This window comes from Podarcis pityusensis (assembly GCF_964106645.2).
Source record: "Podarcis pityusensis genome assembly, chromosome: 8".
Classification (NCBI taxonomy): domain Eukaryota; kingdom Metazoa; phylum Chordata; class Lepidosauria; order Squamata; family Lacertidae; genus Podarcis; species Podarcis pityusensis.
The window spans coordinates 26,800,664-26,820,475 of NC_138033.1; the positions used below are offsets into that span (position 1 = coordinate 26,800,664).

At 43.4% G+C, this 19,812-nt stretch overlaps 1 protein-coding gene across 1 annotated transcript in view; it reads right to left on the reverse strand.

The window, feature by feature from the left end:
- Positions 1-19,716, reverse strand: part of MACO1 (macoilin 1) — a 60,271-nt gene extending 40,555 nt beyond the window's left edge. The window contains exon 1 of the mRNA XM_081016794.1: positions 19,359-19,716. Within this exon, the coding sequence (XP_080872920.1) occupies positions 19,359-19,438 (80 nt within the window). The 5' untranslated portion in view covers positions 19,439-19,716. The remainder of the gene's footprint in view (positions 1-19,358) is intronic.
- Between the last annotated feature and the right edge of the window lie 96 nt (positions 19,717-19,812).

Consider the following 19,812-nt stretch of genomic DNA (forward strand, 5'->3'; position numbering starts at 1 on the left):
GCCAGAAAGTTCTTTCTGATGTTTAGTCAGAATCTCCTTTCTTGTCACTTGTATCCGTTGGTTCAGGTCCTCCCCTCCAGAGCAGGGGGAAAAAACAATCCTCCATGTGACAGCCCTTTAGATATCTGAAGATGACTATCATATCTCCTCACAGTCTCCTCTTTACCAGGATAAACTTATCATATTCCCTCAAGTTAGAAGAAAAAGCCACTAAATTAGGAACTGCCTCCTCTGGGCACAAATAGAGGCCTGAGAAAAGAAGACTGATTTGCTTGGTTTCTAGATTTGCTTAATTTGCAGATTCTGCATAATGTTATTACACATTTTGATCACAAACTTTGCTGAATAAATGAGTAGAATCTTCCCCTTTTGAACAGGTAGCAGTTTCTCTCACCTAAATCATCCACGCTCCTCTGAAAACCAGCCCTGCAGGCTCTGTGCAGGCACCCTGAATAGCAGCACTTACAGCAATTCTCTGGAGCTCAGATTCCTCCTCCATTCTCTTTTCTACACTCATCTCATTCCTCCCTTCTTTTGTTGCACTCCCCACCTTCTCTGTCTTTATGTGCCATTTTATTCCATTGCAGCAGCAACAACAACAACAATAATAATAATAATTTATTATTTATACCCCGCCCATCTGGCTGGGTTTCCCCAGCCACTCCAGGCGGCTTCCAACGAAACACTAAAATACAATAACCTATTAAACATTAAAAGCTTCCCTAAACAGGGCTGTCTTCAGATGTCTTCTAAAAGTTTGGTAGTTATTTTTCTCTTTGACATCTGGTGGGAGGGTGTTCCACAGGGCGGGTGCCACTACCGAGAAGGCCCTCTGCCTGGTTCCCTGCAACTTTGCTTCTTGCAGCAAGGGAACCGCCAGGAGGCCCTCGGTGCTGGACCTCAGTGTCCGGGCAGAACGATGGAGGTGGAGACGCTCCTTCAGGTATACTGGACCGGGGCCATGTATGTAAGATGAAGCTGTGTGCAAGAGCTGAATGAAGTATATCCTTAATACAAGCATCAAAAATCAGAAAGTGATTTTCCCCAGTCCTGTTGTGTACCACAGAGCTTTCCCCATGAAGTCAGTGTGCTAGGAACCTGTTGCCTACATCACAGAAGTCACAAACATGTAATAGGAAGGGGCAATGTTCATGCAGTTACTTCTAATTCCTTAAGGCTTTGTAACCTTCTGTCATATGCTGAGAGTGAAAAAATGAGTAGGTAGAAGGGCAATGTCTTCAATTCTGGCACTGTTTGCCCACATCAACCATTGCCCTAACCAAGGGCCCACTGTTCACAACAGAGAGTAGCCTGTAGTTCTCCATGGTCCACTTGATAGGCAAACAGTGCCAGAAGAAGGGCATTCGTCACTCCACAGGCATAACTATTAGTATATGTTCATTCACTGCTGCCCAGTAAAGGCAGGATAATTTCACACTGACATCTGTGGATATGCCTGCTTTAAGCCCACAGCAAAACATCTTGCTTGGCAATGTAATAATCATTCTATTAGGACTTATAGCAAAGAATCACAGCATGCAGGGTACTTGCAGACTGTCACTATTTTCTGGGGGATTCAGTCACATCTCAGCAAATTCAAGCTGCACAATTCAAGCTGATTCACAGCTCTTGTGAAACAAACCCGCTTCCCTAGAGTATCAGACTGCATAAGGAAAGTAACAGGGAAATGCACAGGAAAGTATGGGATAACACTTGCCTGATGCAATGTTATCTAATCTCCCCACAAACAAATCAGGCTGAATGTTCATTAATCAAGTCATCTGTAAGTTGTTTGCATTATCACCCTCCCACCCAGCATGCTCTCAAGTTTTTGTTGTTACTCTCAATGCATTATCATGAACACGGGGCTAGCTAACCTGTGGCACTCGTAGATGCTGAGATTATGACCCACCAATCTAATAGTTCATGATGATGGGTCAGAAAACAGGGCCTTAGACATTGATCTTAATGCATAGGCAGGCTATGACAGCTACAGCCTGGATCAGCAAACTGTGACCCTCCAGACACTGGTGGACTGCAATTCCTATTACCCCTGACCCAACTATTGCCTAAGCTGGCTGGTGCTGATGACAGCAGGAGTCCAGAAGCAACTGGAAGGACACAGGTTATCTATTCCTGGTGCACTTAGACCTTGTTATCCGGTACATTCTTCTACTGCACCTTACTCTGTCTTATATGATCTAATTGAGATCCCTGCATTGCAGGGGATTAGACTATATGGCCCTCAGGGTCCCTTCCAAGTCTATAATTCTATGATACTACAATTCACACAGTGGGGGTTCTTTCAGCTTTTAGCAGCACAGATTTGTTATTCTCAGACCTAACATGTCATCGATCTATCTAGGCATTGTGATGTGATGGTTGTGACAACAGCCTTATTAACAGAGGATATTCATTACACAGAAGGACTTTGAAAGCTCCCTTACTATTCTGTTTGGGAAGGTTCCAATACATATGAACTACCCTTGAGGAATTAAAGAAAAGGTCCATCCACTTCAAAGCAGTCAGTATGCACAGCCATGGAGCATATGCATGCACTGCCTGGGGCGGGCATGAGGAGTGCGCCCCCAAGGGAGGGTAGAGTGTGGAGGGCGCCCTCCCATGCCCACAGTTCAGGGGAGGAGAGGGGCGGGGAAGTTGCTGTCCATTCTCCCCCTGCTCTCCACCACGGGTCAGGCCTCACCGCAGCCAAAGTGGGATGCTCTCCGCCAGCCGGACCAGATGTGACCTGGAGCCACTGCAGCCGAGGAGCTCTGCTCTCCGCCGCTGGGTCAGAAGTGACCCAATGACAGAGCTGCTGCCGCCAGGCGCGAAGTGTGCCACAGCCAAGGAGGATGGGCAGCACTGCTGTCGCCCACTTGCCTGCTATCATCTCCCGGGTCAGGCCTGACCCGGGGAGTAGAGCTACAACAGGCACAAGTGCTGCAGCCAATGCGCAGCTCCTTCTGGCACTGAGCCAGGCTCCGATAAAGGAACCTGCTGTGGAGGTGCCTGTTTGTGCCCCCTCTCAACATTGCACCTGGGGCCACAGCCCCCACATGCTACGCCTGAGTATTCAGTCCCTCTAGATTAGGGGTCAGCAAACTAAGGCCCGGGGCCGGATGCGGCCCACCAGGCTCGTTAATCCGGCCTGCAAACTTTGCGGACCCTAACGCCCGCTCGGTCAGTCCCCCTGCTAAACTGGCGCGGCGCGGAGGCCTCGCCGCGTGGGGACTGACTTCTGCGACATTGACGTGGCTTCAGATTGGCTGCAGGAAGCTCCCGAGGCCAATCCAAAGCCGCAGACACACCTGGGTGATGCCCCTTCCTTCCTGCTGAGGCAGCTGCGTATGGCCAAGAGTCGAGCGGGAGGAAGTGGCGGCGGCAGGGAGGCTGCCTCCGTCGCCCAGGCCAGCAGCATGGGCTCTGCGCCCAGCGAACCCCTGGCCGATGCAGAGGACGGCGATGACGCTGCTGAAGACAAGGTGGCGGCAGCGGCGAGTGTGAGGTGGGGGGTCCTTTTGGGGGGGGGTGCTTTCAGGAGAGGGGTGCTTTTGGGAGAGGGTGGGTCTGGCCCTCCACAAGGTCTGAGGGACAGTGGACTGGCCACCTCCTGAATAAGTTTGTTGATCCCTGTTCTAGAAGCTTACAAGCACAGCATAGGTGTTATACCCACCCCCACTTTATTTCTAATAACTGAAGTTCACAGATATACTATATAGGAAGGAACCATTATCAGCTTTCATGGCTAATGACCACTGATAGGTGAATTTTTAAAAGGGTTGGATATATTCTTAGAGGAATGGCCTAAGTCAGTAGTCTGTGCTGTATCTTGTAGTAGTTAATTTCCTAAGTTAATTATGTGCTGCATGATGAAGTACTTCTGTTTAGCCTGTCCTCAACCTACGGCCAAATCAATTCCATTGGTTCCAAGTTCTATTATGCACACAGAGTTCTATAATTAGAGAGGAAGAAAAAATGGTGTCTGTGTCTACTCTCGCTACACAGGGAGTTCTCAAACTGTATACCTCCAGGGCCCACTTGATACAGCTGAAAATTACAGAGGCTCACTAGTCAGAAAATGGTGGCAGGTACGAGTCAGAGTTTGTCCTAAACAGCTTACCATTACCAACATAATTTTCTACAGATACAGTGGTACCTCGGGTTAAGTACTTAAATCATTCCGGAGGTCCGTTCTTAACCTGAAACTGTTCTTAACCTGAAGCACCACTTTAGCTAATGGGGCCTCCTGCTGCTGCTGCGCCGCTGGAGCACGATTTCTATTCTCATCCTGAAGCAAAGTTCTTAACCTGAAGCACTATTTCAGGGTTAGCGGAGTCTGTAACCTGAAGCATATGTAACCCGAGGTACCACTGTACTGCTTTATTTATTTTATAGTACAGTACATTGTTTATTGCTTAAATTTTATGGAGCAATGGTCTCATAAGATAGTAAAATTCATGTTATATTGCTGTTTTAGGGGTTGTTTTTAAAAAGTCTGGGACGGATTAATCCATTTTGCATTACTTTCCATGGGAAATTGCACCTTGGTTTTGGAACGCTTTGGTTTTGGAACAGACTTCCATAACAGATTAAGTTTGAGAACCAAGGTACCACTGTATAAGAAAAGGCAAAATGAGGCGTAACAAGGTAAAAGCTACCCTAGAATTACAGGGAAGTATAAGTTTAAATAAACAACTATATTCCTTATCTTGAGGCTCCTTTGGCAAGGTGTAGCATTCCTCCTACACTCTGATTTATTGCTAAGTTATAGAGCTGGATGTTGTAGGTTGTATGTAACCAATTATACAAGCCAATGTGCTAGGAACAGCAGTATGTAAGATACTCTTTCAGAGTAATGGGATTCAACCAAGTGGATTTTATATCAAACTTTTCTCCTCTAAAGGCCTATTCAGATTTTTTTTTGAAAAGTTACGTTATTTTTCTGTAGGAATGTATTGAACCTGCTATAATCACTTGGTTCTTAGTTTGTCTTTTATAATTGGTTTTATTTAGGCTGTGATTTTGTATTTTACACATTGCATTTCATCTTATTGGGCAGTTGAATAGGATAAACATCTGGCAGACTGACAGAGATGCAACACATTATCTTACTGTACTAACACCTGATGGCAAATGCATATACATATGCATTGTGTGTGTGTGTGCTTGTGTGCGCGCGCATATGTTTATATATATGGTAGACACACATGAAGCATTTTAAAAAATATATGCTACAGAGCCCATCCCATTCCAGTTTAGCCCTGCCACTCACAACTAAGAACATGCAGAAAATTACTGCAACAGTTCCAAAAGATGCTTAGGAGAGGGCAAAAAGTTCCACAATTGTGGGAATGTCACTTAGAAATATTTTTCTAGCTCTCTAATGCGGTGTTAGTATAGAAGCAATTTATTCACAACAAGCAAATGTTCCTGAACAGCAGGTCTGATGAGATAAAAACTGCAACTCAGCTGAAAAACGCAAGAGGTCAGAGAAGATAAAAAGACTCAGGAAGCAGTAAAGCAGAATATAAGAAATATTACTCACGATGCCAGGGTTAACACGGTTTTCACATTGTAGTGAATTTCATTTCTGGTTAAACTAAGGCCAGGTGATTCAAAAATATTGAAGAAGGTTAAAAAGGTAGCTTGCAAAAAAAGGGGGAGGACATCTGGCTGCTTTGTAAAAGGGTTATGCTACACAGAAGCTGCATTACAGCACATTCATCTAGCTCAGTATTGCCCAATCTAACTGGCAGGGGTTCCTGAGGGTAACCCAGAACCTATTGAATATAAAGTATGTGTTCTATCAATGAGTTATTGTTCCCTGTTCAGAAAAAAAGTAAGATAGTTTTAAAAATGCAACATACACCCCACTTCCACTTTGTTACCAGAGAAAGGTGACTATGGATCATAATTTCCTCTGTATGTGCACTGCCGTATTACTGACAGGAACTCTCAGGGGTGTAGACACTGGGTGTTAACACTGCACTACTTGTGCATCATGTTTCTATAAATAAATGGAATATATACACCTACACTAGCTGCTAGAGACATTCTACCTTTTAGATGGGTACCTGCTCCTGCTGTATTGTGTGAAGTGGCCCTCTGACACTATAGTTCATCAGTTGTGTATATTTCAATATTTTATTAATTCATCAATCCACCACAATGCAGTGGTGTACCCCTTTAAAATAAGGTGTATTTGTCTTTGCTTGGCTTTAAAAGAGACTAAATTATCACATGTCATTGTTGAGAAGCTAATCTAGCCCACTATGAAAACTGAGCAGCAGCCAAACAAGCAAGAATTTAAGTTTCAGCGCCTTCAATTGCACACGCGCACGCGCGCGCGCACACACACACACACACACACAGCATGCTAATTGTTCAACGTACTTCATATACATACTTGCTGGTAGGAAAACCAAGGTAGATCAGACTCCTCCATACTGGAGATGAGGTTCAGAGAATATTAAGTTGTCCTGCATTTAGCTAGCTTGGTGGCCAAAGGCAAAAAAAAGAGAGCTACATACGTACATGCATTTGAAAGGGTTGGTGCAGGAGGGAACAAGTATTCTGTTCTTCCTCCACATCCAACATAGAAATCAAGCAGGTGGCTACAGGAGAGAAGCCCCCTCCTCCACACCCAGCACACAAATGCAGTTAGCTTCTTCAAGACAGACTGAGCCTCCTCTGCAAGCCCCCATCCCTAAAAAGTAATAAACATAGTTGTTCTTAAAGTTTTTAAATGCTCTTATTTTATTTTTTAAATTGTTTTGCTGTGCTGCTTTGTCATTTTCTGCACTGGGCTCCTTTTGAAGGATAGGTGGGATAAAGTTGTAATAAGCAACAACAACCAGTTGCCTATTTGAAACAACAAGCAGGACATGATGTACCATTCAGTACATCAGAAAGTGATAAGCATATGCTTAATAATCCCATAGAAATTGATGAGAGCACTCAACTTGATTGGCCTATGCCTCCCACATTTATTTGAAATAAGTCAACTATAAAACATTGTAATAGGAATGAATTCCTATGCCACATGTGAAAAGGGAGAAGAGGGGAAGAATGAAGTTCTGCTCCCCCCCTTTTTTTAAAGAGCACCTTGGGTAAGAGAAGCAAGATCATTTAATCAAAAGAAGTAAAACAGGAAGAAAGCACAAGACTTTGATTATCATATTGCTTTCATTATCTGTGGGAGTTCATTAAATATCTATGCTATTCCTCCATATGGAATAGGATAAACTCAAGCATCTGAGAGCACGGTTTGTATAAAGCAATGGTTGTCAATGTGGTACCCACCAGATGATGTGGATTACAATGCTCAGCATCCTAAACTAGCATGGTCAACAGCTAGGGAATGCAGGAGCAATAGTCCAAAAATCTGGAGGGCACCATGTTGGCAACCCCAGTATAAAGAAATCATTGCAGATGGATATGACAACAGCATGGAATCCATGGTGTGTTAAAAAGCAAGCATGGAGTGTCAGGGTACACTATGATGAAAGTGACTCTGTATGTGACCTTAGTGGCCATTCTGGAAAAAAGCAATATTAAAAAATGCTAAATTACTATACATCAACAGATTCACTTGTGGACTGAACAGAGACAAATAATGTTTAGCACATTATATGTGTTAATTGGTATTCCAATGCCAGAATGTCATTGTTATCAACAACCATTTTGTTAATTAACATCTTTAATTAGCAACTTGTCACTGTACTTTTCTCCATTTCATTTCCCTCTGACCTCATTCTTTCATGTATTCATTCACTGTTTACAATCCCCACCCTCCAAACAAATGTGTAGATAGATAGATAGATAGATAGATAGATAGATAGATAGATATACACCTGCAACACAGGGTAACAGTTCATGCAACTGATGAAGTGGACTGTAGTCCACAAAAGCTTATGCCATAATAAATTTGTTAGTCTTTAAATTTCCACAAAACCCTTTTGATGTTTTTAACAGAGGAAGAATACATAAAAATGGAAATCAAAATCTACCAGTTTAATTTCAAACTCCTCTCAAAACTAAACCTGCAGAAGATTGGCATTAAGTGCTATCAAAGCTATGCAATGTTACAAAGAGCTGCATCAACAATGAAATGAAGGCTTTATTACAGGTGGTGTCAAGGAATAGAGACGTCAAAGGCTATTTTTAACAAAAAAATAAGCAGCTACAAATTAAGAGTGCAAAGAATAAAAGGAGAGAACATATCAAATTGAAGAATGTCACTTTGAGATAAAGACTTTTAATACAGGCAAACGAGAAGGAGAAAAAACAGAAAAGCCCAATCAACTCAAGATGACTGAAAGATTGTACACACACAGCTTTGGCAGCAAGCACCACTCTTTACATATGAGAGATATGACAACAAGCAATTAGAAAGTAGCACGTGCCAATTTCTTAACTAACTAGATGGGGAAATGGGGGTAGGGAAGTTCCAGCAAAAATGCCAAAGGGAAATAATTAATATTTGGCAACCCCAAATATTCTAGAGAAAGATTGAAGTTAAAAAAAAAAGGCAGTTGCCTCATATCAGAGCAATATGATGTCACGGTCTATGAGCATTTAGTTAAAACTCCTCCTTATATTTGCTAGTCTGTGCCTAAGAAAAGGGGAGGTAAATAAGTTTTTGTAAAGGTTCTCTGCCCAACCTTACTGAGGGGCAATTCTTTATCATCCTAAATTCAACGTAAGCCTACACAGTAACACAACTGTACATAATACTGGGAAAGCAGGATCAATAATACTAGTCTGTTTTCAGGCAACCATTCCAAAATTATCTATCGTCTGCTCAGAAAGGATATTTAGTGCAGTAATGCTGGCATTTGTACATTTTAGAGCTCATATAGGTAAAGAACTGCAAGTTTTGAAAACTCAAATACAGAGAAGACTAGCTTCAGAGAGAGGCAGCTAGGTTCAAACTCTTCTTGCTGGGTTATTCATCCATGCATTTCTAATGTTTGCATTCTGAAATAGTGCGGAGAATTATATTACCGTATTGGCCTGAATATAAGCCTCACTCCCCCCCCCCCCAATTCCAACCGTAAAAAGTTAGAGTGTGGCTTAAATTCACAACCTTACAAAAATGGGCTTTTACGATATCACTGCTGAAACAGACATATGGTAAAACGAAACAGGTTTGAGTGCCTGTGGAATTTTAAGGGAGTGGCTTATATTCGGGTATTGTCTCCTCCCCCCCTTTGAATTTTAAACATGCGGCTTATATTCGGACCAATATGGTATATATTTTTCTGAGTGTGAACCCCTCCTAATTGGGGCTGAATGGTGCTTTTAGCAATGTTGGAAGATAACTCTTTAGACAAGGAGACACCACAGAGGACCACACAAGTGTGCTTTAAGCAATCATGGGCAGGTTACACAAGAAGATGGACCCCCAGCTTTCCACACTACAGCAGACCTGAAGCAGTAAGATGGAATATAATGCAGGCTTCTAGGACAAGGCCTTGTAAACTTCAGCTCTGTAAGAAATCAGCTCATTTATAGTTGCTTTAGACCACTGGTATTCAACTGGTGGTTCACGATCCACTAGTAGGACCCACTAGCAGCTGAACCAAGGTGGGTCGCAACAAGACCACTACCACTACCATGCAAATATATGGTAATAAATAGATCCCCAACTGCATGTTTGAGTGCTCGTCTCAAAAAGTTGAAGATACCTGTTTTAGAGCACCCACTGAAAATATACACACCACCCATCTTCTTCCTCTTAAAAAAAGAGAGAGAAAAGAGAATTATAAGAACTAACTTCATCACCATTCCAGGCTATCCCTTTGAAAGACTCCATAATATAAAATTTGTCTATTGGCTTTTTGTTTTTGTTTTGTTTTGTTTTGAATTTAGCTTCAATTCTATTCCAAAATTTGAATATTATATACCATAAACCAGCAGAGCCTTTAGAAGGGGGGGGGGGCTGTTGTTCTTTATGGCAGCAGCAACAGCACCACCACAGTGTGTCTTAACACTTCAGATGTTTTCAAGAAAAGAATGTCTCCATCAAAGGGAGTTCAGCCCTGGGAGCAGTCACTTAGTGGACAAGGAAAAGGGAATTAAGTGTATGTCTTTAATACAACTGAATTGAACTAACTGTAAATATCACAGTAAAAATGGTTCTTTACTGAAGTCCTGAGCATCAGCAGCGGAGCATATGCCTGCGCTGCCCAGGGTGGGTGCGCTCCCGAAGGGGGTGTGGCGTGGAGAAAGCCCTCCCAGGCACGGGATAGCCACTCGGGTGCACAGAACGGTGTGCGCGCCCTGCAGCCAGGGCCGGAGCAAGCCACCCACTGGGGCAGATTGTGCCACCCATGGCGGACATTCAGTTTGAGGTAGGCTTGGGAGTCGTGGGCGGGCAGCGTGCTGAATGTCATCCCCCTCAGTGACGGCACCCGGGACTGTCTGCCCCCACTGCCCCCCCCTTCCTACGCCCCTGCTGAGCACTGATGTTTTAAGTGCCTTGCCACTGAAGCCAGAAACACCATTAGGTCCATTAATTTCAGTGGGTTTACTCTATTCTGAATAAAGCTTAGTTGGCTACAACCCAGAGTATTTACTTGCCTTTCTATTATCATTATGTCTGCATACAAGTTGAAGAAAAATACAGTATAGGAACATGTTGTTGTTTTTCTAAATTCTGTTGGGAAATTGTTGTGAATCTTGGTCAGCTCTCTCCCAGCCAGTCCTATGATCCACTGTACTAATACCCCTTGTTCACTGTGCTATGACTGAAGTGGTCCCTTAGGACTGAGCTGTCCAAAGAATTAGATAAAGACTCTTATAGGCATGAGTCCAGATGTGACGAGGAAGAAAAACATCCCCTTCTCTCTTTTACCACACAGTTCAGCAAAGTAGCTCCCCTACTGTGCAGTCCACATTTCATGTACAACTATGATACTACTATATAAAGATTGCTGCTACTTTAAGGCAGATCAAGAAAATACCCTAACTTGAAAGTGTGCAGACCATGACTAATGTGATTACATGCAGCATTCCTCTCATGTCATGACCTACTGATTATAGAGGCAGGATAGGTGATATAAGAAAGGACAGAAGAGGAAGAGCATTTTAAAAAAAATAAGAAAAAGCATCTTTGATATGCATCAAAGAGGCTAATCCTCATTAGCACACGCTTCTTCTTTCTCAAATGGCATTTACAGTCTGCCAAGGAGGTGTGCTTGTAGAAACTGTCAGTAAGAAATGAAATGACAAATAGGAAATAAAAGCTACAGTCCAGGTAAAACAAGCCCTAAAATCAGCATGATTCATCAGTACTGGGGACATACATAGACATACATTGGGAAATGACAAGAAGAATAAAACCTCTGGCATTCCATTACAATCCCTTCCTGAAACAGAAAACTTAAGATGAAATTCATGATTTATAAGGGTCTTCTAAAAACTGATCAGAAATTTTAGTGGCCATGCAAACAGAGTATTTTGCAATTTCTGAAGCGTTTCACTTCTCAACGAAAATACTCTCAAAATGTTTTTGCTATCCAAAAATGAAAAGAAACTGAATATTTTAGAAAGAGTAGAAAAATGAATTTTTAAATCCTAAAGGTAAAACACGTCAAGAACAGGAGCCCATTTTGCACAATGGCTCCAACAAGAAATCTACAGACAAATGTGAGTTTCTAAACAGGATTTAGATAAAAGATGGCCAACAGTACTGCATCCAGCCACTCAGCATATGCCAAGTCACAGATGGGCAATGTGGTACTGCCAGGGCAGCAGCAATATGTGAAGTGCCAATAGCTGCGCACAAGGCTCTGCGTCTAAGCTGGTCAGGCACACATTATTCTCCCAAGCACTGAAAGGATGTCTCCATCTTGTGTCACAGAAGCCACTGGGGCATCCGTCCCTTAGAACTCAGAAGACTGAGGGGTGGGGTGGCTCCGAAATGACACTATACTCTAATGTGTGCTGCATTGAGCTTAGACAGTGCTGGGGCCTGAAAATGGATCCAGGCTGCCCCGATTTAGACAAAGATATTCAGGCTAAAGTACAGAAAGAAGATTCTTAAGCACAAAATGCCCATTAATGGACTGTAATCTACACACTGCACTGAAGAAACCCATGCAGGAATTTCAGTACATTAGTGTTCACCATAAAAAGAAATATCTGTTTTATATGTATTTGCTCCTACCTACTGCATCTACAGATCCCAAGTGTACTATAAATAGAACCAACAGATTATCACGGCCCATGATTTTCAACAATCTGCTTTTCAGCTCTTTCTGAACATCTAAAATTCTCCTTCAAGAATGTTTTAGTCATACAACTGAATTCAATATCCCTTTACTTTGCTTTTGCTAAGGAATTCCAAGTCCACCATCACCACCAGCAGAACTCCATTTTGACCAGCAGGCTCAAGAATGCCTAAGAAATTACTTAATGATCCACCACTTAAGGAAGCATTGAAAATTAAATTCTTAAAATAAAAAACTTGGATTTAAATACTCTTGATACAGCATGATCAATGTCATGTTATTTTGCTATTTCAGAACACAATCAATGTGTCTCTGACATCTAGAATGCAATTTTGAAACACTAATTATTATTTTTTTAAAAAATGTAATAAAAACTTGCCAATAAATCTGGATTATTGTTTTCAATTTCTAAACATTATACATTGCCTTGGAGCACAGGGTCAACTTATAAATAACCACATAATCATTTTAGACCAAGTTTGGAGCAAGCCTTACAATATGCTAGGGATTGCTTGCTGAAAGAATATCCCACACCTCAAAAAATGAATAGTGTACTACCTTCCCACTTTGATACTGCAAGTCTCACCCACACATGCTTCTTGACGCAAAAATCGATCAAATGAATGTACAGTGAATTCAAAGTAAAGAACACTTGAAAGACAGTACAATTTCTTTCTTTAAATATCACCTGCACAGGATTCTTCCCCCCCCCCCACCTGTTTCTTTTGCAACCTCTTGCATTTTCGTTGCTTTGCTTTCCCAAAAGAAGCAATGTTGCAGAAAAATATTTCTGTTGAAAACCTGCACAACTAGTCCCATGAGACCATGGAATTTGTTCAGACTTGTTTTTCTTGAGCAGCAGACCCACCCCCTTCCTACTGGGTGGACCACATAGCAGGCTATTTTGGAAGTTGAGAGGAGTTGGTAAAACTCTTAAGAGAGGGAAGATATCAGCTATTTAACTCAAAAATTATACTGGGCACATTTACATTGCCGCAGTAGAAGGCCAGGTGAGAAGGCACAGGGTACTTCATCAGCTTGGCTTGGAGCAATTACCACTTGACTCTTCCCCTCCCCAAACAATGACCATCCCATCCGGTCATTTTATCAATTATGTAAGAACAGGTGCCTACTTTCCTTATTTTTGTTATCCCGCCCTATCATTTTCCCTTCTGCAATGTGTCTTTTAGGTTGCAAACATGTGGGCAGGGACTTTGTGTGTGTGTGTATAAACAACACCTAGAAAATGTTTGACATTTTATAAATGAATAAAGTCCTCTGATGAATCTAAATAGTTCCTTGGATCCCAGATTTTAAATGAATATGCACCAGCTCAGTATAGATGTCTAAACTTTTCAAATTAATGGATACCAAAACAATACTAAAGAATAATAATAATAATAAAATCCAGCTCTAGAACTGGCTGTGGTAGAAATAATATTATTTTTAGTAATGATACTTAGCATTTATGTAATGTTTTTAAAGCATTCAAAGTCCTCCACATACATTTACACATGAAGCTTTACAACAGCTCTTTAAAGCATGTCAGTATATCCCCTACTGCAGCTTGCCTACAGCCACCCTTTCAGTTTATATCTGAAGTAACATTTGAACTGGGAACTTTGGTAAGATATACAGGTGGTTAGAGAATTGGTTATGGCCAGCAAGATCAAAGTTCAAAACTCAACTTTACCATAAAGCTCACTGTGTAACCTTGGGGCAGTCACTCTCGCCCAGCCTAATCTACTTCACAGCACTGCTTTGAGGATAAGATGAATTACCCACAGTCTCTGTACATCCCCTTGAGTTCAATGAATCACAGAATCATAGAATTGTAGAGTTGGAAGGGACCCCAAGGTCCAGCAGCAGGAGCACAACAGAAGCATCCTCTGGATAGAAAGCTCAATCCTGCTAAATTTTAGATTTTGGGTGTTCTAGAAACACCACCAATCTTTCAACCCCCCCCCCCCAAAAAAAATCAAGCAAGAGCTTTTGTTAAAAGTAAAACACAAAAACAAAAACAAAAAAACCACCATTCCTAGAAATGAAAAAGTCAACTAGCAACAAGCATTCAAATTTACAGGGCTGTGGACATTAATAATTCTAATAATTGGAAAAGGGTAATTATTTTTTTAAATCCTTACAGAATCTTATGTTTCTCTTTCACAACCTGAAATACTGTAAGTGAATATATCTCCTAATTGGTAGTTACTAATAAGCAACCACTTCTCACAATCCCTTAGCATTAGCTGCTTTATACCAAACCTCATACAGGCAGAGATATTATGCATCCACCTCAGCTGGAAGCCAGTGCAATCTACTCTAGAAATATGACGACCGAGAAAGCTGATAGCTTATTCAACATGCTACTGTTTATCACAAACATCAATGTGAACTGGCAAGTCTGACAATGTAATACAGACCTGCAACACTTTCCTCAAGTGACCTACTAATATTTTGTCTTTCTGACACACTTTATCAGATCCTCTTTGGGCCTGGGAGTCTTTTCCCTTCACCCTCAGGCAACTGTGCTGTGTTCATCCACCCCCAACATCTCTGCAGGAATATTCAAAATAAAGCCAACAAACCTATTTTGCTATTGGCAGGGGAAAATAAAACACAAGGAATATATTCTGCTGCATTAGGATTTAAGAAATGCAGGAAAAAGGCTAAAGTCACAAATTAATCTGCTTAATAAATTAACCAAATGTCTGTAGCACATGCTGACCAGCTTACACATGTTCAACAGGCAAGCTGACTGTATTAGCCTCATATCTGCAGAAAGGGCATAACTGCTAAATTAAAATAAACTGCTGTGACCTTGCAAAGCAGGATCCACAAAGCTGAAGCCACACCACCACACACTGAGAGCAGGGGCCATGTTCCTATGGCTTACACAACCCTCTGTAGTACATATGTGATTAGCACTGGCTTTTGCTGTGTTATTCACCAGCATGTGCAAAGGACAAAGTCTCCTTGGTCTTTTCCTTCCATTATTTTTAAAACATGTAACCATCTTCCACTGCCATCCCCTCCAGATGTTCTGAGACTCCAACTTCCATCAGTTGAAGATAGCAAAACAATGTTTTGTAGCCCAACACTTCTGGAAGGCATAAAGTTGAGGAAAGCTGATCTACATAAGCTTGAGCTCAAATGGGACAGCTTGTAATACTCATAGCTAACAAAGAGAATTTACACTTCAGTGGCTAGTTCTACACACAGGTAAATTAACATTAAATTGTTGGGAGGCCCAAACCCCACCTCTGATAAAATCCTGCTGCTTGCTGTACAGTAAGAAAAGTAACAGAGAAGCACTGTTCTGGTGTTTGTGTGTAAAGTTGTATACACATGTATTAAAGTAATTAATGTTCTTAAGCAATCACTTATGCTATCTTTTTATAACAAAATTGTGACTTCAATTGGGCAAAGTCTTTGAGGAAAACCAATTTCTCATGGTTTAGTCTTGTCCCAATTTACGGTATTCTTTAAGATGTCCTTTTATGGACGTAGCCAGGATTTTTGTATGGGGGGTAGGCCTTTTGTTAGGCGGGCAGAACCTTAGTTTGTTATGTATTTTAACTTATTTTCATTGATTTGGGGGAACAGCTACGCCCATGTGGTTAAGTCAGTGGCTACTGTGAAGGCAGAAGTCATAAACTGCATAACATTGGGTATTAAGCTGAAGTTTTGCTTGGTCTCTTTTCAAAGTCTCAATAAAAACATAGTTTCTTAGGCTTTGTCAATGACAACTGCAATTTTGTCTGCCAAAATTTCACATCTATTAGGCCCCTTGTAATTGTACAAACTGACAGCATAACAGCACTTCTGCAAGTTGTGCATAATTTTAACACCTGATGAACCAGAAACTGTGAGTCCTGGCTGTAAGAAGTAAATAGAGCAAGGTAAATAGAGATGGCTCTAGCCAACAGTCATTTCTCTAACTTAAAAAAGAAGCTCCCCAAGACCTATTTAATAGCAGATGGGAAATAGCCATGGAAAATCCTGGGACCCACTCACCAGAGAATATGAACAATATCTTCATCATTGCCTTTCACTCTGACACAGCTTTAAAAATAAGTCACCATACAAAAATGGAAGACGACACAAAAAGAAAGTGAAATAACACAACTTGGGAAGGAGGTGTGAATCAGAGCATCTCCTGAATAGATATGAGTATTCACAAAGAAGGCAAGAACATATCAGGCAAACTTTTCATTCATGAAGCGATATAATATAGCATAGCGTGACGGGACTGAAAGAAACATTAAGATGAGCACAGAAAAGGTTAAATGAAAAAGGGATAGTGGCCTAAGAAGAGACATCACAAGGAGAAGAAGTCAGTCATTTGAAAGACTGTTTGGAAGTCCTAAGGGGCAGGAAGGGGCTTCAGTGTTAAAAAACATGTTTTGATCACATACTTGTGGGAGTATTCAGCATATATTCAATAAGAGGGCACAGTGGGAAGGTAGTTAGGGACATGGGAAGAAATTGTGGCAGTAAAAACAAATGCAAGGGAGAATCTGAGAGCCTATCTGGTGTGGGGTAAAAGAGGACTGCCAGTTTCTGGAGGGCCTTCCTCATTGCTGTGAAAGGTGTGTTAGAGGAAGATATGTGCATGGGTGGGTGTCCTTTGGAGCACATGGGGAATCTGTGGCCCTCCAGATATTGTTGGACTACAACTCATGTCATCCCTGACCACTGGACACACTGGCTTGGTCTGGGTGGGGGAAACATAATGAATGGGGAAGTTGTAGGTCTGTCATGGCACAGAAGGTGGAGAACTCTTAAGGGTAGGACTATCAATGTGCAAGTGCATAGCCAGTGGAATGGGGACTTCAGCAGAATTTGCGAGGGCAGGGTTTGAGAGTCAGGCCTGTCACTGTAAAAGTGGCTCAAATGAGTATGGGGTAAGTGGGATCTCTGTCAGTGCAGAGGACAAGGACACAGTGGGTGGATGACTCTTAACAGCAAGAATTGTCAGTATGTGTCTGGGATACAGTGCATTGTGTGAGGGGATCCTAGGGAAAGGTATATCAATGTGTGTGGGGTAGACTCTTAAGAGTAGGGCTGTCAATGCAGGGCAGGGTTGAGCACTGTGGCAGGAAGTTTGATTGGATGGGACAAGCAGGAATAGAAGTATGACAATCACTGCAGAGGATGACAAATGAACTGCAGTCTGACAAATATATCAATAGAAATACAAAGGAGGGAAAATAATAGTGGAAGCCTAAAGGACCTTTGAGTTAGGGGCAGTGGTTGTTGAAGGGTGGGTGGAAGGCCACACAACTGAAGTAGGATGGGGCTTCAGAATATAGTACCAATCTAGAGTAGCGTGAGTGACAAAACTGAGAGCAAACAGGACTACCACTCTATGGAAAGTGTGACTTCAAAGTAAAATATAAATGAGGAAACTCTTAAGGGCAAGAATAGTCAGGGTTGTGGGTGCCCAACTGATGGGTGTGATTGCATTCTAGGGAAAGGTATTCATCTATGTGGAGAAAAACAGTGAATGGAGGCCACTAAGTGTAGGGTAGTCGATGTAACTGAAACCACAACTGGGGTGAGGACATCAAATGACGGTGTGGGAGCAAAATGACTGGAAGAGCACTAGAATTGTAGGGAAGGTTGTATGGAACGGGTTAAGAGAAAGGGATTAGAGGGGGGACGATCTGTCTGGTACTGTATCTAGAAACACTTAAATTGCAAGAGTTGTGGGGTGCGGAGGAAATGGCAACCAAAGAGGAGGTGTGGTTTCAGGGAAGAGGGGTGGGGGGGATATTTCAATAGAATGCAGAGCATCATTCATTTAAGCCTCTTAAAAAGAGAAAGGGTGTGTGTGTTGTTAGAGAGATCATAGAGGAAAGCTTCCCACAATTGGGAGAAGGGGAACCAAGTTCTAAAGACAACTATCTTGGGGGAGGTGGAAATTGAGCCAGAAGTGAAGCTTCTGAGGCCACAAAGCATTTGTGTGTGTGTCACTAAATAGTTTGTCCTGTCTTTGTTGCAGCATTAAAATACAATAATTATCAGCAATGATTTGGAGACGTTCTAACGGATGCATGGGAAGATAAAGTGCAAGAACAAGTAGCCTGTGTGTGTGTTTGCACACACATTGGGGTGGGGGCTAGGCTGTGGCTTCACAAGAGAGTAATGGGATGGGAAATCTGTCAACAGAGATTGCCCCTGTGAAAGCCTCAAAGCAAGAGTTGTCAGTGTAGATGTGAGTATAGACAAAGTGTGGGGAACTTTTGGCCCAGCAAGCTTGGCCAATGGTCAGGGATGATGCAAGTTGTAGGGCTCACCACATCTGTTATAGAGGGAAAGGGAGGTTTCTAGAGGGAGGGTTCCCAATGTGAGGCATTGGGGGGGGGAGAGAAGGCTCCTAAGCATCAGTCTTCTACTTGTGGGTCACATCCCACTATTGTGCTGCAGCCTGACTTAAGAGCAGAAAGGCCATCATACAGAGGCAGTAAAATGAAAGAAGGCGCCCCCAATGCATGTCGGCAGGATGGGTGCCAACCCCAAGTCTGAGCGGACTCTGGGGGGGGGGGGGGCAGAAACGTGGGAGAGAGACGTTGCTTCAGAGGAAGGCTGAGGAGGGACCCGAGGTAACTATTAAGCGAGAGAGAGAGAGAGAGAGGAGGCAAGGCCCACTCAGGGCTACCCCAAAGCGTTTTGAGGGGAGGTGTTGGGAGGAGAGAAGTGTCGGGCGTCGTGGGAGGGGGCTACTTTTGCTTCTTCTGAAGACAATGGCCCAGAGCGCCAAAGAAGCGGGGCCCTGAGGGGAGCCCGAGGGCGGACAAAGGGCGGGAAGTGGCTGCATGAGGGGAGAAGCAATTGGGGTGTGTGGAGGAGATAATGAAGGGGGGGGGCGTGCGAAAGTGGTGCGCGTGTGCGTTTCTGTGGGGATGAGCGGAGTCCCGCCAAGCTCGCCTGTCGTCCTCCTCCGTGTGAGGAGGAAGAGGAGGAGGAAGCCCCGTCGGGGGCTGAGGCGGCGAAGGCGCCCCCTCCCCTGCTTCACCTCAAAGCCAAGAGAAGGAAGGAGGGAAGGAGGGACCGGCGAGGCTCCCTCGATGCCACTGACAGGCCGGGGCGGGGCGAGGCAGGTGCGGGCCATACCTGCCGTAGATGCCCTCAGTGATGCGGTTCCGCTTCAGCGGCCGCCGGAGTTTGCTGCAGTCGGCGCTCCGGCGCTTCATCCTCCCGTCCGGCCCGGCGAGACCCAACCCGGCCTGGCCCGGCGGTGGTGGTGGCGCCTGCTGCTGCTGCTGCTGCTGCCCCCCGTCGCCGCCGCCGCCGCCGCCGCCTCCTTCTCCGCTCCTGCCCCGCCCGGGTCACAGCGACAACATCCAAGCCTGTCCGAGGGGACCCGCCGGAGGGAGTCTCAGCGGGTCTCCCGGTTTTGGTTTTTTTTTTGGCTCGCCTTTCCCCCCTGTCCCCGTTTTCTTTCTCCCTCTTTTTTTTTCTCCCCCCGCCCGACTAGGAAACAAAGAAATAAAAAATAATTTCAGATCTGTCCCTCCCCGCCGCCGCGTCCCCGCGCGCAGCCTCCGCGCCCTGCCCCGCCTCCTTT